Source organism: Acinonyx jubatus, chromosome D1, assembly GCF_027475565.1.
Source record: "Acinonyx jubatus isolate Ajub_Pintada_27869175 chromosome D1, VMU_Ajub_asm_v1.0, whole genome shotgun sequence".
Lineage (NCBI taxonomy): Eukaryota > Metazoa > Chordata > Mammalia > Carnivora > Felidae > Acinonyx > Acinonyx jubatus.
In genome coordinates, this window is record NC_069390.1 from 11,195,867 (window position 1) to 11,220,838 (window position 24,972).

The following is a 24,972-nucleotide window of genomic DNA, read 5'->3' on the forward strand; positions in this document are numbered from 1 at the left end:
TGGCCAGATCAACTAACGTCCAGAGCAGTCACCAAAGACCCACACGCCTTGCTCCCGGAGAGAAACGCGCTGGCCCCCCTGGGATGGGAGGCTGCAGGCCGGAGTCAAGAAGGGCCAGGAAAACCCATGACGACGACGAGCCGGAGGACGAGGCCCAACACACATCCCATCAGGCAGACCCGTCAGCCGCCCCCAGGACCAGAAGAGCAGAGAGGGAGGATGGGGGGGAGGGAAAGGGGAGAAGGAAAGAAAAGCAGTGAACGGAGAGAACAGATGTAGAGAGTGGAGCGGAGAAGAGATGGAGATGGAGAAAGACACTAAGCACGGCCGCCTCAGGAGACACGGGAGCCCCCCGCATGTGTGTTCTGCTGGAATGCCTCCTACTAGCTGATTCCCTCAGGTGACCAGCCACAGGCCATTTCTGCACACGACTGAGGTTCCTGATCATGCACAGGGTGCACCACAAAATATTTCCTGTGGCGCTTCATTCCCAGAGAGAGCAGGACCACGAGACGCTCACAAGATCACATCACTAAGTGCCACCCCAGCTCCTGCAAGGCATCATGGCCCCTGCTGATGCGGAGCACCAGAGAGGCCTCCTCTGTCCACACCCACCAGGTCTAGCCGCCAGGCTTCCAGAAGGTGGGGCCTGTCAGCACTACGACAGTTAAGAAACCTCGTAAAATACCACCCGGTAGGATCTTAACATCAGCGATACCATAAAATGCAACTTGGCGTGTGCTGTCCAGTATGCTTTTCCTCTGGAAAATAATTCACTCGTTTTTGAAATCCTGGTCATTAATCTCCAGATTAAATAGAAAATGGGAAAAATAAAAGTGGACTTCTCTAACCCTCAAATCAGCGCTTTTGCCAACAGAGCTGTGGACTCTGCCCCTCTACAAATACACCAGTCTTGATGAACTGCAGTTTGAGAGTGGAATCACTTGCTAAAAGATATAGACTAAGGGGCGCCTGGGTGGCTCAGTCGGTTAAGCGTCCGACTTCGGCTCGGGTCATGATCTCGCTGTGTGTGGGTTCGAGCCCCGCGTCGGGCTCTGTGCTCACAGCTCGGAGCCTGAAGCCTGCTTCGGATTCTGTGTCTCCCTCTCTCTCTCTGCCCCACCCCTGCTCACACTCTGTCTCTCTCAAGAATAAACAAACATTAAAAAAAAAAAAAAAGATATAGAATAAAATGTCAATGTAATCGTATCATCAGGGTATAAATCCAAACCCTAGTAGCTACCCACATTTCTGTGAAGCACTTTAACAGCTGGCAAACCATCCATGGTAGTGCGGAGGAGCATCATTCACACGAAGAACGTAAAGGTTAAAGAGGTCATAGGTCACAGGTGATGGTTGGGTGGGTGCTCAAACACGGATGTTTGGATGCTGGAGCTCTCCAGACTCCAACTGGGATACTCTCTGCTTTACATCTAAGACTTGATCTTTTGACTTTCTGTTCTGTTCCACTTCTAGCAGAATCCCAGACCTACCCAGCTCCACAAAGGGCCCATGCTGCCACTTGGGAATGCTGACGGGCTCCAGAGGTATAGCCACCTCAGAATCAGGCCCTTGGGTGAAGCCAGAAATTGCCACCTTACCCTTCCCTTCATCTCTCACATCAAAACCATGTTCATCAAACCACATTCCCATTTCCATCTCGTGACTGTCTTGCCAAAGGAATTTCACTACATCAAACAGGACTGAGAAAAAAGGCTCTCTAGGATAAAATGCACAAACCACTTTAAAAAGGGTTTAATAGGGGCGCCTGGGTGGTGCAAGTCATGATCCGTGGTTTGTGGGTTCGAGCCCCCCGTCGGGCTCTGTGCTGATGGCTCGGAGCCTGGAGCCTGCTTCTGATATCGTGTCTCCTTCTGTCTCTGCTGCTCCCCGACTCATGCTCTGTCTCTCAAAATCAAAAAATAAATAACATTTAAAAATAAAAAGGGTTTAACACATTTTAACGGTTAACAGACTGTAAGTCCTTGGATTTTGCATGTTCACTGAATTCGCTGTCTTAGAAAATATATTCCGGAATATTATTTCATAAAGTGGAAGAGCATCTAGACCTGAATTTTGGTCAGTGGTAGAAAGACGAGATAGGAAGCTGTCAGCTGCCAGGCCTCAAGTTCAGAGTCACTCCAGACATCTGAAGACTGGGCGGTAGGTGGCCTATCCGACCCTGTGGATGAGAGAGCCAGGCCCTGGCTGCTCCACCCCCAACCTGCCTGTGGGACTTCCCAGCCTGGGGAGCACAGGCACCTGCTCCCACCTCCTCCCTCCTCCACCCAGTGCAGCCGGCTGCTGTCTTCCTCAATCCTCCCCAACCCCACCATCTGGAGGCATTTCAGGGACTCTCATTTAGTACTCCAGTAACTTAGCCAATTCCCCAAATAATCACAGCACCCATCTAGGACTCCAGGATGGGCAACTGGCCAATCACAAAGCTTTCTTCTTTTTCTGAACTCCGGGTCTTTGTTTTTCCTTGGAAGCGCTGGTCTTGCTCCAAGGTGACTTCATGGTATTTCATGGTGGCAGCTGCGTGCAATTAATTTCCTGGAGTGCCTTTGCCAGATAACCGAAGAATCATGGCGGGAGGGAGGAACCTAGTATGAGATCTTTTATGAATCTAAAACTCAAGGGCTGTTTGTGTTTCTTTGGGGTTGTTTTAAATATCCTGACATTGCCTTACAGAAGGATCTGAACTGATTTAACAAATACACGTGTCAGAAACAAGTTCCTTCAACAGCACTTCTGTGAGGTTGCCAACCACTAGCTCCTTTTCGTGCCTGAGAATACCACAGCTCATAGGACAGGAACTCCCTCAAGGACGTGCTTCAGAAAGAGGTAGAACCAGGCATCTGTTGGACACCAAACCCTGTCTCATGAACCAGATATAAAGGCGCAAGGACCACCGATGGGAAGCTCCTCTCTATCTTCTCTCCCGAGTCCCTGCATGCTGAGCCTGTGTCGGGCTAATGCCCACGGTCCACTCCCTGTCTTGTGAGACTGCCTTTCCCTGGGATCACATGCCGTATTCCTTCGTTCTCTAACCAAGGCTCCCTACAAGAGAGCATTATACACCAAGAGCACCCAAGAAACGTTGCTGACTGAGGGAACCAACCAGAAAGTTGTGGTTTTTTAATTACCATGCTCAATTTGCGGCCACTACCTCCTCGGTCAGTGACTGCTTATTGCAGGTTACATTTTAAAATGTATTTTTCTTTTTTTTTTTTAATTTTTTTTTTAACGTTTTATTTATTTTTGAGACAGAGAGAGACAGAGCATGAACGGGGGAGGGGCAGAAAGAGAGGGAGACACAGAATCGGAAGCAGGCTCCAGGCTCTGAGCCATCAGCCCAGAGCCTGACGCGGGGCTCGAACTCACGGACCGCGAGATCGTGACCTGGCTGAAGTCGGACGCTTAACCGACTAAGCCACCCAGGCGCCCCTAAAATGTATTTTTCAATGATTTGTCAGTAACGTGGCCACCCAGGCAGTATAGCTCAGAAAATGTTATAATCAGGGTGCCTGGGAGGCTCTGTCAGTTAATCATCTGACTCTCGATTTCAGCTCAGGTCATGATCTCTCCATTCATGGGACTGAGCCCCTCATCAGGCTCTGCGCTGACAGTGCGGAGCCTGCTTGGGATTCTCTCTCCCTCTCTGCCCCCCCCCCACTCATGCTCTTGTCTCTCTCTCTCTCGGAAAATAAAGGAAGAAAGAAAGAAAGAAAGAAAAAGAGAAAGAAGGAAAGAAAGAAAAAAGAAAAGAAAGAAAAGAAAAGAAAAGGAAAGAAAGAAAGAAAGAAAGAAAGAAAGAAAGAAAGAAAGAAAGAAAGAAAGAAAATAAAGGAAAGAGAACAGAAAAGAAAAAAGCAAAGGAAGAAAATGTTAGAATCAAACAGGCCAGGGTCAAGTTTCAGCTCCACCTCCCAGCAGTTTTATGACCTTGAACAATCAATCCGCTCACCCCCCACAAGCCCCCAGCCCTGGTTCTTGCATCTGTGAAACTGAGGATTATCGTATGTCCCACTTCCTAGAGTTAGAAACCTAGATTTCAGACTAAGTTCCCCCTCCTCCCATGATTCTTTGGTTATCTGGCAAATGCACAAAAGAAAACTAATTGCATGTAGCTGCCACCATGAAACACCCAGAAAGTCACCTTAGAGGAAGACCAGTGCTTCCAAAGAAAAACAAAGACACAGAGTATTTTTGTGGGGATAAGATGAGATAATACACATCAAGCACTTAACACAAAGTACGTGCACACTAAGTATGCCGATAATGAGAATCCCAGGAAAGCCAGCAAATGCTGTCCGCTTACTATGTGCCAGATGTGCCGCTGTGCCTTCACAAGCACGTCTCATTGAAGCCCCACAGCAGTCCCCAATGTTAACAACGTGCCCCATGATGCTGTCAGCAGCCACCCAAGGAGATCAAGTAGGACAGCCAGTCAACCACTCTTTTGGGTGTTGCCTCGGGGAACGAACAATGATTACTATATTATACTACTCACCACTGTCTAACTGAAAGGAGGGAGTTATTTTCAAGGCATGAATGGCCTCTTCCTTCTGGACCTAAGTACCCAGGAGAGTCGAATTTGATCACAGAAAGCAAAGAAAGTCCTACTGTAGAGAAGTGGCAGATTACCGAGGGGGAGGGGGGAAGGCTTTGTCCATTCCACTTAAGAATGAGTCTCTGCCTCCCCTAAGCTCCCATATACTTTGTACCTCTAGTTAGGCATTAATTAACTCCTGCATATTTATTTATGCGCCACCCCATTAAGATGACAAAGTAAAGGGATTGTAAGGGTCAAAAGACTCCTCCTTTTCACAATTCATACACCTTGACTGTTCCCCAAAACTAATAGAATCCCGAACAGTCTCTGTGTTACAAGTTCCCAGCCACGTCCTTGTTAATTTGTTTGCGTCTTTGCTCTGGAAAACAAATACACACTCCGGCAAGAAAGAAGGGGCAGAGATGTCTCAGTCCAAGCAACAGAAGTCAAGTGCGTCAAGGGTTTTACGGAGACTAGTGACAAAGCAGTGGAACATCCCATTCACGAATGAAAAGAAATGAACAATCTCAGAGTTATACTGACCAGTGAAAACCAGTATTCTCAGACAATAATCTCAAATCCATTAAGTGCATTTGGGCTTTGCATCACTGAAAACTTGGTCAGGAAAACAACAACCTATCTATCTCGTTATGTCAGCCAAAATAAGAGAACATGGGGAATTCTTTCCACGGGGACGGGAGGGCCAGGAAGCCAAGCAGAGGATGGTGAGGCACTCTGGAAATGACCAAGAGCGGGGTCACCAGGGCCCAAGGCCAGGGCCCCTCTGATCGGAGCCGGACCACAGTGGAATTGCCCAGCAGAACAGGCCCCATGGAGACAGGGTCTACCCAGCAAAAGTTGAGCCCACGGAGAAGACATGTCTGGGGAGGAAAACCAGGGCCTCCTCCCTCCTCCTAGAGTCTTCCGCCAGCGTGTCCCCTACATCAAACACACCAAAGCCAGCTGGCAAGGGAACATGGGGAATGAGTTCCCTGCAGTCCCGAGCAGAGCACAGGAAGGGTGGGGGACGGGCCTGAGAGCAGACGAGCAGTGACTGGCAAGAGCTTCGTGCTGCCTAACGAAGGAACCCAGACTCACGGAACCAACCAGCCCACCTACCCACCAAATACTCCACCTGAAGAAGGAATGAGAGAGTTCTTAACCTGTTAGATTTGACTCGATGCCTGGCCTTCCATGTGTTGTTCACTTTGAGGGTCTTTGTTCTAACAAAAATCAAGCCTACGCAGAAGGGTCTCTGCTTTCACAGCTGCTCCCCTCCCAGTTCATCTAAGCAGGCACTGCCCCGCCCCCCGAGGCGCCACCACACCTTGATCGCACACTCTCACCTGTCCCAGCCCTGACTCAGTGCCCTCGAGGGCTGGGACCACGTCTCTTTCCTGGCCACGCATGGGGCGCCACTGACTGTAAGGTTGCTGAATGAGTAAATAAGTGAATACAAGTAACTTCAGGAGACAAGCATGCTTCATCTACAACGGCAAACCAGTCTCACAGATTTGTTTTTTTAAACACCTCCCCCCCACCCAAAAAAACCCTCAAAAACTTTATAATAGCATTTTCTGAAACGTAACCGTTCATCCTTGCTAATAGAAGTTACAAGTCAGAAAGGGCTCTGTGAAAAAATAAATGCAGAGATGAGCCAGATAAGCGAGTTTCTTTATTGCAGGACTTCTCAGAGTCTTTAATAAGTAAATGTGCGTTTTAAATCCCCAAGGGTAGAAAAGAGTATAAAGCATCTTTCAGTTATATTTGCTCACCGGAGCCTTCTGGCATCTCATATGCCATCGATGACAGTGCTTTGATCCACCTAATAGCCAGCCCCGGCCCCCACCCTTTCTTGTTAACAGAACTCTGATTTTGCTTGGGCAGCAATGTTGCCCGCCCCAGGCAATGAATCATGATCACTTCTACGCCAATCCTCGCAACCCTGTCCCTTTGCTAAGTGCTCACTTTCCTGGTGTCCCTCCCAGCTAGGAGTGGCCGTGACCATGTGATCTGTTGTTGGTCAATGGGCCACAAGGGGAAGTCAGCTTAGAGCATTTGTGTGGTTTTCCTGCCTGATAAAAGGATTCGGGGACGTCTCTGGCTTTCCCCTTTCGTACTTCGTGTGATACGGGTACATGGTGGTGTCATCAGGGGCTGTGGCTCTGGACCTTTCAAAGCCTGGCACAAATTCTTCAATGGCCCTCCCACTGAGAGGGGGTATCTATGTAACGCTCTCTTGAACCTGGCAGGCTTGTGTCTGTTTCGACATCAGAGCACACAAATGACGTCCCACATGCCTTCCACAGCTGGAATCTCGTGTGGGGGCCTTGTGCCTCCACGTGACACCCCGATGATCCTGGGCTGGCCATGCTAAGAAGCCCGAGTCACAGAAACAAGTCAACATAGGCGCTCCAACTGAAGGTCTCTCCAGAGATTTTCCCTGAGTCACCAGACATTTCAATAAAGAACTCTCTATAAGGTTCCAGCGCCCAGCTGTTCAAGTCTTCCCGGCTAAGTCCCCAGAAACTGCGGAGCAAAACTCACCCACCTCCACTCTGCCCTGTGCCCGAATTTCTAGCCCACAGAATCTGTCCTCACTACACAATGGGGGTCTTACAGCCCTCAAGGTTGGAGTGAATCATCATACAGCAGTAGGTCATCAGAACAGACTCCACTCTCAATGCCAAGGGAAAAGCCAAGAGGCTCACAGAGCTGCTGACCTAGAGCCCCACCACCTCCGACCCACCACACCGCGCTGTTGACTTCTTCACACGTGAAATGATTACACACCTTTTACCGCTTGTGCCACGGACACTCAAAAGCATCCCTGGATGATACACCCTGCCAGCTGCCAGGGCCCCAGCCAACTGGCTCGTCTTTCCATTTCTGGCCTTTCCTGCCCTCCATGAACTGCCACCAGAATGATTTTCCTACAACACACCCTGATCCCCGCATTTCCTTGCTTAGCACCTTCAAAGCCCCCCCCCCCCCCCCCGTCTACCCTGCAGCATTTCATAAGCAGCATTTCATAACGATAGAAGCAAAAGAATCATCTGAACAGACTTCCTCAAAATCCAAAAGCCTAAGCCATTGCAGGCCCTCCGCGCTGGGCATGCAGACGTGTGAAAGGCTCCCCAGGTGATTCTGAGAAGCAGGTCTAGGTAGGAACCACTGAGGCCTTCCCTCACCTTACCTCTCCCCGCTCCTCCAGGCAGAATTTAACACTTCCCCTTCTGTGCTCCCAGAGGACCTTATTGACATTGCTACGATCATGACTTTCTACACATTTCTGTCATCCTCGCCAGATAAAGAGACACCAGAGGGCAAAGGACTCCGCCCCACAGAATGCTGTTCGCCCCAGCACTGAACACGCTGTGTGGAAGACAGCAAACACTTGTGTATTTTGCTGAATGCATGAATCAATATAAATAATAAGCCCCTGGGGCGCCTAGGTGGCTCAGTCGGTTAAGCGTCCAACTTCAGCTCAGGTCACGATCTCACGGTCCATGAGTTCGAGCCCCACGTCGGGCTCTGGGCTGATGGCTCAGAGCCTGGAGCCTGCTTCCGATTCGGTGTCTCCCTCTCTCTCTGCCCCTCCCCCGTTCATGTTCTGTCTCTCTCTGTCTCAAAAATAAATAAACATTAAAAAAAAATTTTTTTTTTAAATAAACAATAAGCCCCTAATGTTTCTGCCTCGGAAAATTTGTCCTCTCTTCCAAACAGAGCAAAGAAAATACAGGTGACCACAAACTAGACAATAACCTGAGGTTTATCATTTACTAGACACCCTGGCTTAATCCTCCAAGGCCTGAAAACCCAAGGGCCAATTCATTCCCATAACAGCCGAGAAGCTGGAAAAGCCATGTGGGTCTTAAACAGCGCAGTGCACATTTTGAAATCATCCTGATCCCGTGACTTCACCTGCCCCTTGCACACGCCTCTCTGACCGGCTTGTGATTCACACAATCAGTCCTCAACAAACAGCCACTGGGACCTGCTTGCTGGAACAAGTCCAAACAGCAGGTTTTGCCACAAGAGTGCCTTCCCAAGCAGTCTATTTAGTCGTGTTCGGCAGGATGCCCTCAGTGTGTTCCCCAGCTACACGAAGGGAGAGCCCCCCTCACTTCCCCAAACCCCCAGGCCCTGGCATGTGCTCTCTCCCACTTTCAAGGCTATTTCCAGACCCTATTCCCTAACACATCAGGAACAGAACAGTGATGACAGCTAACACTGACTGGAAACATACTGTGCCAGGTACATCCATGTACTTTCTCGATTTATCTTCATAATAAATACCCAGCAGGTAACACTGCTATTCCTGTCTTAGAGGGAGCTGGGGTTCAGAGTAGTGAAACAGCTCTTCCAAAGTTATACTGCTGGTAATGGCAGAGCTGACATCAGGACCAGAACTCGTGGGCGCCCAGAGCCTGGGTGGCCTCTTTCTGTGTCCACAGCCTCTTGCCTCTCTGCGACGTTATTACCCTCCTGGGGCTCCGTCACATGGAAAGCAGGGCAGTAACATTTACCTAAGCCGACACTGAGCACTTTCTGAGTGTCGGCTCCTTTACTCCCCAACACATCTATGAGCTGAAGATGCTACTCCCCATATCACAGATAAGCTCACGGAGACCGAGGGGAGTCAAGGAATGTGCCCGAGATCACAGCTAGTGGCAGACGAGGAGCTCCATTTCAAAGATGATGCTCTTTCCACCCCACCGTGCAGTCCTCTTCTCCACCCCAAATATGATAGGGTTTGGGATTTTTTCCCCTAAATGACAGAAAAGCATCTGACAAAGAAGCAAAGAAAAACAAAAAACAAAAAAAAAAAAGAGCCCTTGAGGTCTTGTTAAGGCTCCAAAAATAACTATCCAGCCAGCACTTTTCTGTTTAAAAATGCTTTCCAGGGGCACCTGGGTGGCTCAGTTAAGTGTCGACTCTTGATTTTGGCTCAGGTCATGATCTCACAGCTCATGCACGGGTGCAGAGAGCCTGCTTGAGATTCTCTCTCCCTCTGCCCTCCCCATCACACATACTCATGCTCACTCACTCTCTCTCTCTCTCTCTCTCTCAAAATAAATTTAAAAAACTGCTTTCCAGATGTGTGATCCTCGTGTTATCTCCACAACAACCTTGAAAGGTTAGTACTAACATTCCCAGTTTGCTGAGCAAGAATTAGAGGCCCAGGTGGGGTAAATGACTTAACCAAAGTCAACCGCTATTAAATGCATGAGGATGAATTGAGAGCATGTCCTGGAGGCACATCACCTTCCCACTTGGCAGGGGATACTGCCCTTCAGAGACCCTCCTGCTGGGTTAGGAGAAGAGGCAGAAGACCGTAATTGGCGAAGCTGCCTTATCTTAGGGAAGAAGTCCCTTAACGTATCTGGTCATCCAAGGCAAGATCAGAGGGCAAGCGACAGTGGCATCCAACAACTCCTGAAGTCCTCCCCACCACTGAGAAGACGCTCTCTTTCCATGATCCACACCTGGAACAAGCTCTGGCCTCACAAAACTCTGCGCTCTTCGGTCTCACCATGACTTCTTGGCCAAAAGGACGGACCCACCCATGAAGAGCGTGGGGAACCGTGGAGTGTTCACAGCCAAATTCCCACTCAGGCCCACACGTACACCAGTCTGCTCCTACACCGGCTACCCACTCCACCAGAGGAGCTGCCATGAACCGCCAGGCCCCGCAAGCTAGAGTGTGACTTTCCACATCCACAATCTAGAGACGGGAGGTGCCCACATTCCTCCTGCAGAAACAATATGGCACCTCGTCTTCTTTCCAAAAAAAATAAAAAACCTAAATAAAGAAACCATAGTATGATGGCAGAAACTTCCATGACTGAACTCTTCATGCTTTTGTTCTGGTCTGGAGAATCACTCACCAGGCACAGACACGTCAGATGCTATACTGAATGCTTTATAAACATTATTCCATTTAATCCTCGTAATAACCCTAGGGATTACATTATCACTCCCAATTTGCAGATAAGGAAACCAAGCATGTGAAGGAACATTGGCAAGATCACCAGCTGGTCAGAAGCAGAGCAGAGATTTGAATCCCACCGCTCACCATCTGCCATAGTCTCTCCCAAGAAGGACCTTCGAGATCAAAGATTATGTGAATCTGTAGACAGGAGCAACCCATCTTTGCCCCTGTTGAACGTGAAAAAAATAAACTGGTGGTTTCTTAGTTTCCCAGTTTCCACTAGAATTAAGTCAAAGGGCCTGAATTTTGGGAAACAACAAATCTGATCAATCTGAATCACAAGCTTAAAGATGTATTTTTTTTTCACACATGGCTGTGACCCCATGGTTGACTCAGTATTGAAATTATGTAACTTAGGCAAGAAAGAAGATCATTAAAATGCTGTCATGCAGCATAAGACTTTAAAAGCATCTCATTAATTACATATCATTTACCTTCTGCTGACTTTCTCAAGAAGATTAAAAATCCAAACCCTCCCAATTACATATTGAAGAGAAATCTCCCAGTAACTTCTGGGTCTGGCCGCCTCACCCCAGGAAAAGACCAGCTTTCCTCTGCTACACCTGAAAGACCCGAGTTTTATTCTTTACACAGGAAGCTGTGTTTCCTTATGTACATTCAGAAAAAAGCACAGGAAGGTCGCCTACCTCAGAAAAGAACTCATCCATGAAAGCCGTGTTGTCAATGGCAACCTCGACCTCGTCGGCATCATCATCCTGTGTCAGCTGCTTCTGTGAGAGACAAAAAGGAATGGGGTGAGGCTAAAAACACAAGAAACAGCTAACAGAACTTGAAGGCTCACCAGGAGCTACATCTATACTAGACATTATACAGACATAATCTCCTTTAAAACTCAGAACAGCCCTGCAATATATCGGACTCCATCACCCTGTATTTAAACCCGAGCTGCACTGTTTACTGACTTCTAGCAGGGGGTGGGGGAAGGAAGGGAGGGATGGGCAAGCTACTAACATCACTGTGCCAGGTTTCCCTATCTGTAAAATGCTGACATGCACTATGTACTTCAGGGGTGGTGAAAGAAATGAGACGAGGAAGTTAAAACATGTTTGCACGGTGCCTGGCATACTGCGACTACTCAATAAATGCTAGGTGTTATTGTTATTGTTGTTGCTGGAGGTGGGAGTGGGGGTCCGCAGTGGTACTGGTGACATTATTATAACTCGTTCCTGTTGGAGAACCTAAAACAGAGAGGTTGAACAACTTGGCCAGAGTCACATAGCAAAAATGTAGAGACAGGCAGATTCTAGCCTGTCTTTTGGATTTGGGCCCCATGTTCCTAATCCCTTCTCCACAATGTTCAAATGTGTGATCCACCCTACCAGACATCTCTATCAGAATAGTTTCTAGCCTCGGGGCACCTGGATGGCTCAGGCTCAGGTCATGATCTCATGGTTCGTGGGTTCAAGCCCCGTGTCGGGGTCTGTGCTCAGACAGCTCAGAGCCTGGAGCCTGCTTCGGATTCTGTGTCTCCCTCTCTCTCTGCCCCTCCCCCACTTGCACTCTGTCTCTCCCTCTCAAAAATAAACAAACATTCAAACAAAACAAAGCAAAACAAAGAGAACAGTTTCTAGCTTCAATTCCTCCAAAGCACTTGCTTCCAATCCTCAGGGTAGGAACAAAGGTTTTCCTGTTTTCATTAACCACCTACTGCATTAAAAAAAAAAAAAAAAAAACAAAAAAAAACCAGTACTGTGTGTCATCCCCTGTCAGAGCTCATGTTTATAAGGAAAAGGAAGCTCTCCCTTCGGCCCCCAGCAACCCCTGGGGACCCCAGCTTTCTTGATCTCATTCCACTTCCTCTACAGAATCACAAAACGGCTATCTAAAGGAAGTGCTTCTATTCCCACCCAGCGTCCAGGGCCTCAGACGTGTCTACACTCTCCCCATCACTGTGCCACATGCTGACCGTTTCTAAGCTCAGAGGGAGAACTGGTTCTTGCCAGTCAAGGTGGGGAGGGGAAAAGCCGCTACACCTGCTTTTTCACAACCTGCAGTAGACAACAGCCCTCTCAAACACTCATAACCCCACGGGCGATGAAAGCCCCAGGGCCCTCTCCTCTTTACCCACTACCAACCCCCCAACCTTCAACAGATGATGGCATTACTGGGAATTCCCAGTGAAATCTGGGACGCTCCAGGGTGGCTTGTCAGTTAAGCGTCCGACTTACGCTCAGGTCATGATCTCACGGTTCGTGAGTTCAAGCCCTGCGTCAGGAGTGCTGACAGCTCAGAGCCTGAAACCTGCTTCAGATTCTGTGTCTCCCTCTCTCTCTGCCCCTCTCCTGATCGCACTCTGTCTCTTTCAAAAACAAATAGAAAGAAAGAAAAGAAAGAAAGCAAGAAAGCAAGCAAGCAAGCAAGCAAGCTGTTTTGACTGGCTCCGCCATCATCTCATTCTCTGGCTTGTCTGGAACCTTCGGCAACCCAAGCTTAACAGTCACATTCAAAGGAGTTGAACTTGATGGCAGTGCCACAGCGCCCAAACTCATCTTCCTAAAAACTCATTCTTTCTGTTCTCCTGGGATTAAAAGTCCCAATGCCCAACAGAGCACATAGGGACCATTAAGGTCTGGCCCTGCCCATGTTCCTCTCCTCATGATACACTCTCTAGACCAGGCACTTGGAACTCCCCACTTTTCCTGGACAGACCATCTTTCATGAAGGACTTCTTCCTGAAATGCATTTGCCCAGCGGGAAAAATTTTACTTAGCCTTTAAATTCAATCTTGGGGGCGCCTGGGTGGCTCAGTCAGTTGAGCCTCTGACTTGATTTCGGCTCAGGTCATGATCCCAGGGTTGTGGGATTAAGCTCTGTGTAGGGCTCTGCACTAGGATTCTCATTCTCTCATTCTCTCTCTCTCTCCCTCTCTCCCTTCCCACCTCTAAAAAATAAAAATAAAAATAATTAAATTCAATCTCAAACCATCTTCTCTGTCGGCCTTCCCTGACACTCCTCATGTAAAATTTAAAACCTTCCTAAGCAGGGCACCTGGGTTGCCCAGTTGTTTGGGCATCACTTTGGCTCAGGTCATGATCTTGTGGTGGTGGGTTTGAGCCCCACGTCGGGCTCCGTGCTGACAGCTCAGAGCCTGGAGCCCATTTCAGATTCTGTCTCTCTCTCTCTTTCTGACCCTCCCCCACTCATGATCTGTCTCTCTCTCAAAAATAAACCTTAAAAAATTAAAAAAACAAAACAAACTTTTAAGCTCCCGATGCATCTTGTGCAGACCTTCCATAGCATCCAACACAGCCTACTGTTAATTATCCCTTTATTTATCAGTCTTTCCCTACTGGCTATAAACCCTGGAGGGTCAGGGCTGCCTTATCTATTATAACAGATACTCTGAGCGTACGTGCCTGCCCAGAAAGCCTTCCTTGGTGTAGATAACCTTCCCAGAATCATGTGGGGAAGGTGAAGGGGGTCAATCGTGAGCCAACCTCCCTGAGGAATTTGAATTGCAAAGCAAACAGAGATCTCTGCCAGTTTCTCAAAGAGTACCTTCACTTCTACTCTTCCTAAGCCTTCCCAACAGGTTCCACAACTGTTCCCAGCACTCTCCCAACAAACTCAAACAGTATTATTCTAATGTTTTTAGAAAATTCATTTCACTGGAATTGGCTTTTCTCACTTGCACTTAAAATTACTTGTACGTGTCATTCATTCATTCATTCACTCATTCATGCATTCCACATGTACACTGAGCACTTACCATGTGCTAGATATGTAAGAGAGATTTAATCAATTTTAGCTGAATGAAAACCCAGCCCCCACAGGGACTGCAGCCTGGATTCAGCCAGCAGTTTCTAAAGTTGAGATAAAATGCTCCTATTATCACTATCGTCAATACTTGGGCCTCTTAGTAGCCTCCAGAGAGCTCCATCTCCCAGCAAGGATCTCAGTGACCCTCACTGGAAAACAGGAGCCCAGCCCTCCTCTGGGAAGGAATAACAAGTATTCGTCCCAACTCTTCTCTCCAGAGGTCTTCTAGAGACCCACACTGAAGGGAGATACCATGTGGGTACGTGTGTGTGGGTACACACCCGTGAGTGTCAACATGGGATGGAAGGAAGTAGGATGAGTCTACCATCTTAGGATGGACCAAGGGAAGTTTCTGGAAGCTGGGAACAACTGTGTCCTGGAGCATGGGAGGCAGGCACCTAGCTCTCTGTCATGACATAAATTTCTGAGACCCCTGGAATTTGTACAGGGATCCCCCACATCCAAGACATCGCCTTTTGGCTTTGGGCAGGGCAGCCTCATCCACCTCCAGTTGAGAAAAAGTGTGAACTAGGAAAAGAGAAGTCTTTGGTAACCCACAACCGAGGTCTAAAACCTTTGGTTACCAATTACTGGCTGTGAGAATCTCAATCAAGTCTTTTATTGCTCTGAGTTTTTTATCTGTGAATGGTAATAACACCACTCACCTTATGACTTTTACGGGCACTGGAAGACATCACATACGGAAGGTTTCTAGCACAATACTGAGCACATACCAGTGGCTCATAAATGTCAGTTTCCCTATCACCTTGCTGTAAAGATGTGACGGCTAAAAGAGTGACTTCTCTTCTTTTTTTTTTTTTTAATTTTTTTTATTTTTGGGACAGAGAGAGACAGAGCATGAACGGGGGAGGGGCAGAAAGAGAGGGAGACACAGAATCGGAAACAGGCTCCAGGCTCCGAGCCATCAGCCCAGAGCCTGACGCAGGGCTCGAACTCACGGACCGCGAGATCGTGACCTGGCTGAAGTCAGACGCCCAACTGACTGCGCCACCCAGGCGTCCCGAGTGACTTCTCTTCTGAGGAAGTCCTCGCACTAAAGGCTACATCAGTAAGGTCAGCCACAGAGCATGATGATGATCTGGGTTCCGTAAACTGCTCCATCACATACTGGTCACCAAGCCTTACACAACTGGTTTAACATCTCTGAGCCTCAATTTCCTTACCCACAAAATAGAATAGCGTCTACCAATGCTTTTCTGAGGACGGAATAATATTTTAAAGTTCCTTATGCAATGAATAGCACATAGTTACAACTCTATAAAAGGGGCCGTACATAAGATCTAGCCAACTTCTCTACAGCTTTAACCTGGATATAAGTACCTTTAAACAGGAAAGGGGGGAAAAAAGAAGAAAAACAAAAAAACAAAAACAAACAAAAAAGGTACAGGACTTTTAGAGTTAAATGCAACCTTACAGATTCTACCATCAAATTCTGTCACTCAGAGAGGGGCAAATCAAGGCCCACAGCCAAACAATGAGTTACTGATGGCCAGGAGTAGAACCCAGGTTTCTTGATTCCCACCTTCCCATGCAGAGTCTTTCCCACTGTGCTGTGCTGTTTCCAAAAATATAACATCACAACATCAATTACAACAGCACAAGCTTTAGTCCAGTGAGAGAGTCCAAGGAAGAAGCCACCATCATGGGTGATCCGGAGTCATGGGACATTGGAACTTCCAACCGGCTTCTCCAAAAGGGGGGTCTAACTGATCCCGGGGAAACTCCCTGTCCCTTCTGACACAGCCAGGCTCTCTCAGGCTGAGGCCTCAGGAGTCCCAAGGCCAAGGAAAGCATGTAGTGTCCTTTATCTTGGGCCCACATGACTGAGTACAGCTGAGAAAAGAACTTGGGCATCTTTATCAGAGAATCAAGGCGTGTGGTAATAGGAACGTTGCAGTAGCTACATCGGCCGCAGAAGGAACAGTGAGAACCACGAGTTCAGCCGCTCACTTCCTCTCCCCCACCCCCAGCCCCATGATGCCTCTCCCACCAGGAGATGGGACGTGGGCCAGCGGGCAGCACTGACACAGAGCCGTGTATCTAGCACCCATCCCTGCCTCTCAAATGTGCCCCACAGTCTCGTGAGGGCTGCCAGGACCATGACCTCCTCTCTGCAGAGTGGGAGTGTTCAGGGGCCCGGCACGCAGCATGAAGGGGCTTTTGCTGTACTTCCTCTTACTCAGCATTCACTGCCTTTCTCTCAACTGCGTTCTCCATCATTCTCCGTCTATCTGATGTGGGTCCCTTCCGTTAGCTTCTTGAATAAAAAGCATTTGCCACCCATAGAGTCCCTACCAGATGCTGGGTGGCCACAACACCCTAGAGGTTATCCAAGGGCTCCCAGCCACTGGTTGGCAGAGTCTGGGCTCGAACTTCACTTGTCTGTCCTAAGCCCTTGTTACCCCCCTGCACCTTCCCAAAGCGGCCCATCCCGAGAGTGACCAGGAGCCAAGGAGAGCAGCAGCCCGGCCCTGCGGAAAGCTGGGCACTTGTCTGCACTAAGCCTGGGCTTTCTCGCCAAGTAAGGAGCTTAGCTTTCCAGTGCAGCTTTGTGGAACCCCAGGACACTTCAGATGAGCCTCAGAAACCAGCCAGGGAAGGGGGAGGCAGGCAGGTGGGCCCTTCCCCACTCTTAAATCTGTGTAGCTTCCCTTCTGTCTGCTTTATACACTGGGGCTGAATGTAACACTTCATTTGAAGAAAGTCCTGTTGTCAACAGAGCAAAGAAAAGAAGAAAAAAGGAAGTAAGCAAGCAAGCAAACCAGCAAGCTTAGCTAACCAAGAAACCACTGCTGTAAACAAATGGATGCCTTCTCAAGAAGAGGGGAAGGGGGGCGCCTGGGTGGCTCAGTCGGTTGAGCGTCCCACTTCAGCTCAGGACATGATCTCACGGTTGTCAGTTCGAGCCCCGCATCGGGCTCGCTGCTGTCAGCCTGTCAGCAAGGAACCGCTTTGGATCCTGTCCCCGTCTCTGCGCCTCGCCCACTTACACTCTCTCAAAAACAAACAAACATTAAAAAAAAGAGAGAGAGAAAAAAATCCCACTGCTCCTTTTCCAGGTACAAACTTTCATTTTCATTTTATTTATTTTATAAAAATAAGTCACGGGGATGAAAGGTATGGCATAGGGAATACAGTCACCAGGGTAATTCCGTCGTGTGGTGACACCGTGGTGAGCCCTGCATAACACAGGCTTGTCAAATCACCGTGTCCTACGCCTGAAACTGGTGTAACGTTGTGCGCCCACTATACTTCCGTTAGAGATTTTAAGACAAACAACCTGCTGCAGTCTAAGTTTAAATCACCGCAATTCCTCGAGGATCCTACAAATCAGAGCAGCAAGACAGAAGGACGGGACAAAGGAAGGAAAAGGGAGCCATCGCGGATGACGATGACGCCCATTTACTCCTCGGGTGTCCCCGGACAAGACGGAAGGCCCCGGAGCTCTCGGGAACATTCTGGGGTAAGGGAAAGGCACCAGCAAGCAGTCTGGGCTGCGAAGGGACATCTGGTCCTTAATGGCCGGCAGCGGGGGTATTAAAGGATTGTGGCTGGCGGAGGCGGGGCCCTCGTGGCACAAGCAGGTGAGCACGAGTCTGTGCCCCTCCTCCACATGGGAACAGCTCTCTGCTCGAGGCGCATGCGCCTCTTCATAAACCCAGACTTTACCCCAATGAATTCAAAGAGACAGTGCCGTGTGCCCTTCCTCCTCCCTGCTGCCCTCTCCCCCACCTGCCTCCCTCTGCAGCGAGGGTCTGCGGATTCCCAGAGACAACAAACACTACGGCTTACGAGGGTTCCAAGCACGCGCGCACACACACACACACACACACACACGCACACACGCCGGTGACACACTGCCCAACGTCTGGTTTTTCCAGTCCCTCTTCAATTAAAAGAGCCACAGATTCTGAGTAAGCAGCTCTCAACAAGTACTCGGCGTTCTCTGCTCCCCACTTAAAGAGTGTGCCTACCCTTCTCTTGACCCCCCCCCCCGCCCCCCCGTCTCCCTCCCACACTGTCCTCTCTCCCTGTGAAACAAGGGGACACTTCCCTTTTCACAAGCAGGCTCCACGCTCCGCACAGAGCTTGATCTCTCACGAGTCTGGGATCATGACCTGAGCCAAAATCCAGAGTTGGACACTCAACTGACTGAGCCACCCAGGTGCCCCCATTCTGACTTCTTTTTAACTCAAGAGCTAGTTAGAAAGGCATTTTCAATTTCCAAAGCAGGTAAGGAGGGCTACCTCCTCTGGGAGGGCTATTATTGTATTGTTAATTTTATTATGCCATCGTCAGGGAACATACCCTACTGGACTTAATATTCTGTGCAACTGGACACTTCTTTGTATCATTATACACGGTCAGTATTTTTTAATCTTCCACGTGTGTTTGAAGACACTTTGCATTCTGTTCGTTGCATAGAAAAATCATCAAACTTCATCCCCAGGTGCCATGTTAATTCCTACCTGTTTTTGCTTCTCAGGACCTGAGCTAGGTCTGAGAAGGAACAGCAAAAAGGGATGGAAGTTTATGGAAAGAAAAGGAGGAGGGAGGGGTGCCTGTGTGGCTCAGTCGGTTAAGTGTCTGACTTTTGATTTCGGCTCTGGTTGTGACCCCAGGATTGTGGGATTCTCTGTCCCCCTCTCTCTCTCCTTCCCCCTTCCCTTCTTCCCTCCTTCCCTCTCTCTCTCTTTCTCTCTCAAAATAAATAACTTTAAAAAAAAAAGAAAAAAGAAAAACAGGAGGGAAAAAAACATCCTCTATCTAGATGTTGTCTACACAGGTGAGGAATCTGAGGTAGGGAGATTAACTCACCCAGAATCACATGGCTAATATGGAACAAAGACAGGATGGAACCACACCTGGTCCAACCCACCGAGTTCGCAGTGCATTCACTTAGAGAGATGGTAGGGTCTCGTAACCAACCGCCATACCCACACATTCTCCTTCCCACTACAAGGTCCAATCCATTCGCTCATTCATTCACCCAACAGTATTTACTGAACAACCAGCATTTATTTGCCACTAGAGATGCAGAGACCAAACTCAGCAGCCCCTGCTCTCCAGGACCTCACTGTCCCCGATGGGAGGCACACAGGTCATTACAACCCCACATGGTGAGTGAGGACAGCACTTAAGACAAGAAGACCGGGTGCCCAACCTCCCTGAATCCAAGGCAGAGCCTGGAGAGGATGGAAGCATATATAATAATGTGTGCAAAGGTGACTCCTTGGGGAAGTTTTGAAAGATGAGTGAAATTACCCAAAGGATACCTCCGGGAAGGCCACTGGAATAAGAAGACCACACCTTTTTCCTGCTTTCTCTCTCATCCCAGGAGCCAAAGACATTGAAAGAGTATCTTCTGCTTCCTCCTGGAGAGTTCATTGGGCTTCTGTTCTTTAGTGATAAGACTTCTTACTGGCCCACGATTTCTTTCTGGAACATTGTTCCTCCCCTACTCCAGCTTTCTGCGCTCTTTTCGGACTTCCTCTCCGTCTCAACCCCGCCACTCAATACCCCACAGCCTCCAGTTCTCAGGGACGAGGCATGGAGGGACTAATAACCTCTTCTTCTCTACTCATCTCTACTTCCTTTCAGCCCCTGTGCCCAAGCCCCCTCCCATCACGATCCTTCTAGAAAACACTTCACTATGTATTAGGTAAGATCTATTGAGCACTCCACAGGAGCTGAGGATTCTTCCGGGACATGCACTTTATACGTACTATCTAATCTCTACAATCTTCTGGGGACCCTCCCCATCTTACAGCTGAGAAAATTAAGGCATAAAGATGTCAAGCAACCTGCTCAAGATGGGACAGACGGTGCGTGCCGGAGCTGGGAGAGCCCGGGCAGCCGGCTGCTGAGCCCTTGCTGTCTACCACCCTGGAGGGATGCCTCCAATGGCAGCCGCAAGCCAGCGGCTGCACCAGCCACTGGAAACACGCTTCCAAAGCATGAAAACACACGAGCTGAACAAACGGACAAGGTCATGGAAACAAGGAACACCTGAGAAGCGGACACAGGCCAGGGCAGGCTAAGAAAGCAAGACACCTAACTGCAACGGGGTGTCCTGGATGGGACCCCAGATCAGGAAAAGGGCCGTTCATGGGAAAATGAGTGGAATCCAAATCAAGTCTGGAGTTCAGAGAATAGGAACGTGCCAACATCAGGATCGTTAAAGCATCCCTCGATTGTGACAAACGTACCATCATAATGGAAGGTGTCAACAAGGGAGGAAACCAGGTGGGGGTGGACAGGAACTCCCTGTGCTGCCTTTGTGGCCTTTCTGTAAGTCTAAAATTCGTCCAAAATCAAAAGGATGTGTTCCACTGATCTCCTTTAGGTTGAACTGCATTTACAGCAGCCCTCCTGTCCAGCAGGGGGACGTTGCCGTGGAAAACAGCCCAATGCCAGAAAGCAGGCTGGCCTTCAGCAGGTTGCTGAAGAGGCCGGGTATTAAAGCAGCTGCAGATAAGGTCCCTCAGGGACTACAGAATCTCCAAGTAAGCTCATCTGCAGAACGTCCCCATTTGCTCACTGGACAGTGTGGTTTGCGGCCTTCCCCACCGTGAGCCAGGCCGTGGAAGGTGCAGGGGGAACGAGGCCTGCGTGATCTGTGCTCCCTCACACAGCAGACAAGGATGGGGCAGGCGGCTTCTGAAACCCTGGGCCGCTGCTGTCACACATCAACCAAGATAAACAGTTTGTGGAGTGGTAAATGCTGTCAGCTCAAGGTCTGGGGGCTTCCCTGTGGTGGTGACACTGGAACTGAGTGTTGAGAGACTCCTAAGATTTGGGGGCACCTGGATGTCCCAGTCAGTTAAGCGTCCAGCTCTTGGTTTCAGCTCAGGTCATGATCTCATGGTTTGTGACTGCAAGCCCCGTGTCGGGCTCTGTGCTGACAGCATGGAGCCTGCTTGGGATTTTCTCTCTCTCTCTCTCTCTCTCTCTCTCTCTGCCCCTCCCCTGCTCACTCACTCTTTCTTTCTCTCAAAAATAAATACATAAATAAACAAACTTTTTTAAAAAATTTTAAAAAGAAAGATGTTATTAGATTTTGCCAGAGGAAAAATGGGGTAGCTAGATTTTCACCATGGCACCCACATCTTCTCCTTCATTGTCTTTCTGAACGGGGCAATCCTCCATGATGTAGTGGGCTAAGGGTTTAGGAATAGCTAGGAGCCTTGGAATTCAGCCACCCATGTCCTTGAAGATGGAACCAGTGACCTCTGGCATCATTAGCAAATTCACAGGCTCTCGGAGTAAATGCTGCCCAACTCCACCCCACAGGGAATAGAGAGGGAAGAGTAAGTCCCAACGATGGGCAAGGGATGTGGGAGGGCCAAGCTGTCGATTAGTCAATAATCAGTCGGATAAACATTTACTAGATAACTACCATGCAGAGTTCGGGGCACTGGGGCCCCAGAGGAATACCCTTTCTGTCACTGCATCAGGCTGTGTGCATTGTAGATGGGCAGACGATCAAATAAAGTGCAGGGAGATATATATAAAAAAAAAAAAAAGCAAGACAGACATGTTCAATCTTGATCCCAACTTTTCCCAGCTGGGGATCTCCATCAAATCTGAGCCTCGATTTCCTTACCTGTGAAATGGGAATAATGTAAAACAGCACCTTGCCTTGCGTGGTTGAAGGGATTAGAGACAACGAATGCAAGGCACCTAACACAGGTCCAATCAAATAGTATGTAGCTGCTCAATAAATGATCAATTTTACTGCAGTTGATGACACAATGACAACAAGGAATAGAACCATCACTCCTTTTTTTTTTTAAGATTTTATTTTTAAGTAATCTCTACACCCAATGTGAGGCTTGAACTCACAACCCCAAGGTAAAAAGTCACAAGCTCTACAGACTGAGCCAGCCACGTGTCCCCAGAATCATCGATCTTAAGGACAATAGAACTTAAGGAGACAAAGAGTCCAACTCTTGAAAAAACAAAGGAAGGTGGTTTCAAGCCTACTCCATGGTGACAAAAACCCCATGAACCTAACAGCAGAAAGGTATTTGCTGCAAAGCAATATACAGCCCTTTAGGCACAGCTGGAATGAGGGAGAATACTCTAGGCTGCAGTCAGGGAGGTAAGTGGAAAGAATGCGTTTTGGAAGATGGGTAGGAATTTTGACAGTAGGAGAAGGGAGAGAGAGCACCCTGGCTTCTGCCAGGCCCCGGTCTCCCCCCTCACTCACAGGAACAAAAATAAAACTAATCCCCTTCCCTCGTCCAAGCGTTTTCTCTTCTGGCCTCAGCCTGATGAGTCCATAATCCCTGCTCAATCCCCTGTTAACTCATCTCGGCCTGGCCTCCCAGTCTGCTCCAGCTAAATCGCTCTCCCGGGGGTGAATCCTCCCAGGAAGAAATCACAGACCAGTGAGAAATCTTCTCACTAAAGTACAGAATCTCAGTGAAAAGGGTCTTAAGTTGAATCTCAGTGAAGAGATTCTCAAGTCAGGATGTTAAGATTTGGTTAGGATCCAAAGTACCTGGCACATAGCAGGGGCCAATATCTATGCAGTAAACGAATTGAGCTTTAAGGGGAAGTACAGCCCCATGATTCTGAGGGGTTATACTCTGATCCCACAGAGATCCAGACTGTCAAAAGCAGCAGGAAGCCAAGGAGCCCTTCAAGATGCAGCAAGAGACAAGACAGAACAGAATGAATAAAAAGTTACTCTGGCCTTTTAGAGTTCCAGGTGGTTGATTTCATTCATGCATCCCTATTAGCACTTGCCTTGGAGGGGCCGGTGTACCCCAAGTTCTTTCTAGTCCTCCGTACACCAACTCCAGGGGGTCCAAAGTTCTTGCCCTCTTTTCCCTGCCCGACATCACTGGCTTCTCTGCTATCATTATCTACCTTTAATTTGCGAGTTGTTTCATACATGACCATTTACTCTTTAAGACCAGAACCGGGGCGCCTGGGGGGCACAGTCGGTTAAGCGTCCGACTTCAGCCAGGTCACGATCTCGCGGTCCGTGAGTTCGAGCCCCGCGTCAGGCTCTGGGCTGATGGCTCAGAGACTGGAGCCTGTTTCCGATTCTGTGTCTCCCTCTCTCTCTGCCCCTCCCCTGTTCATGCTCTGTCTCTCTCTGTCCCAAAAATAAATAAACATTGAAAAAAAAAATTAAAAAAAAAAAAAAAGACCAGAACCTTGTGTAGTAATTCTGCATAACATGCTATCCAGCAGGAAGAGGTCAGAAAGGAGGATCAGCACACCCAGCACAGGAAAGTCCCAAAGCACTTATCGTGGTGAAATAGTGGAGCACTCGCCAATGAGACAGTGGCTGAGAAAATCCAGGATCCCTGCCTCTCAGGAGACTCTACGTGCCTTGAAGAGATCGGACTTGATCTTAACGAGACCTGAGCTCAAGCATCACTTCTGGGAAACACCCTGCACCCCCTAGTGTCTTGTCCCCAGAGGCCAGTCGACAGGGTCTTCCCACAGTAGCTTCTAACACAAGGATGGTATCATCATTTTCCGTTTCTTGTGCGTCTCCCTATCTGACTGTGAACTTCTAAGGTCCAGGAATAGGTGGTAATCACCATTATAACCCGGCACCTAAGGCGGGGCTTGGGCCATAGTAGGTGCTCAGTCAATGTTTGCTGAATGAAAAGAGAGCCGGGCAAGAGGTCCCTGGATGGGAATTGTGTGGACTCCGTAGATCCAAAGTTCAGCTACTAAGAAATCAGCCTGTGAGACGGGCTGGGGGTAGACCCTGTGCATTCCTGGTATGCCTGTCCTACTCCCTGAAGAAGCAGGCTGCTGAGGAGGCCTACCAGGAGGAGCAACGCAAGAGATGAGTCAGGTCTTGTGACCATGGCCTCGGGAAGGTGTGCCCCTTCAGTGTGGATGCTGCTCCCGGCAGGTCAAGTTGGGGGAAGGCACATGCACAATGGTGGGTGATTATCTTGGATTATTTCATTCAACCTCCACAATGGCTCTATGGGGAAGGTACGATGACCCACTTTACAGGTGCAACTCTGAGACCTTGGTCCTGGAAACCCAAGAGCCTCATGGTGCCTAACACAGGTGCACACACAACAAAGCATTTTAGAGAACCATGTATCAGCAAGGTGGATGAGGGCCTGAAATCAGTTTGCCTCTCCACCCTCAGAGAGCTGCTCAAACTCCCCACAAGCTTCCTGCCTCGCCCCAGGCTTAAGAGTTCCCAACCTCTCTGGCCACCCCAGTCCGTCCCTGGGCAGCTCTGACTACTGAGAATGCTTTCACGCAGAGAATCCTTATTTTGACCTGTCAACTTCACATCTACTTCTGATACCCACACAGAGGAAGGCTAATCTCCTGCACATGACCGCCCTCCCCCAGTTATCACCTCGCCTCCCCCAAAGGTTTAGAAAGATGCCACAGAGGAGATTACACAGGCTGTTCAGTGTGAAACTGGTTTCATGTGGGGTAACCAACGTTTTTTATTGATGAAAGTAATCAGAGGTCTGGTTATCTTGTTGCAGTGAAGGCATCTCTCACCCAGAGGTGGGGGGTGGACTAGAAACCAAAACCCATACAAACGTGAACAATGGTCCAGGGCAAGACATCAGTATTGCCAAGAGGGGGTTCTGAGATGAACCAAACTTCTTGT

At 48.8% G+C, this 24,972-nt stretch overlaps 1 protein-coding gene across 9 annotated transcripts in view; it reads right to left on the reverse strand.

Annotated features, from left to right (window-relative positions):
- STX3 (syntaxin 3) overlaps window positions 1-24,972 on the reverse strand; it is a 43,992-nt gene that overhangs the window by 16,027 nt on the left and 2,993 nt on the right. For all 9 annotated transcript variants that reach the window (XR_008290318.1, XM_053203127.1, XM_053203126.1 and 6 more), the window contains exon 2: window positions 11,201-11,284. Coding sequence is in view for 8 of the 9 variants with exons in the window: in XM_053203127.1 (XP_053059102.1) it covers window positions 11,201-11,284 (84 nt within the window). In the remaining variant the exon portion in view is untranslated. The remainder of the gene's footprint in view (window positions 1-11,200; window positions 11,285-24,972) is intronic.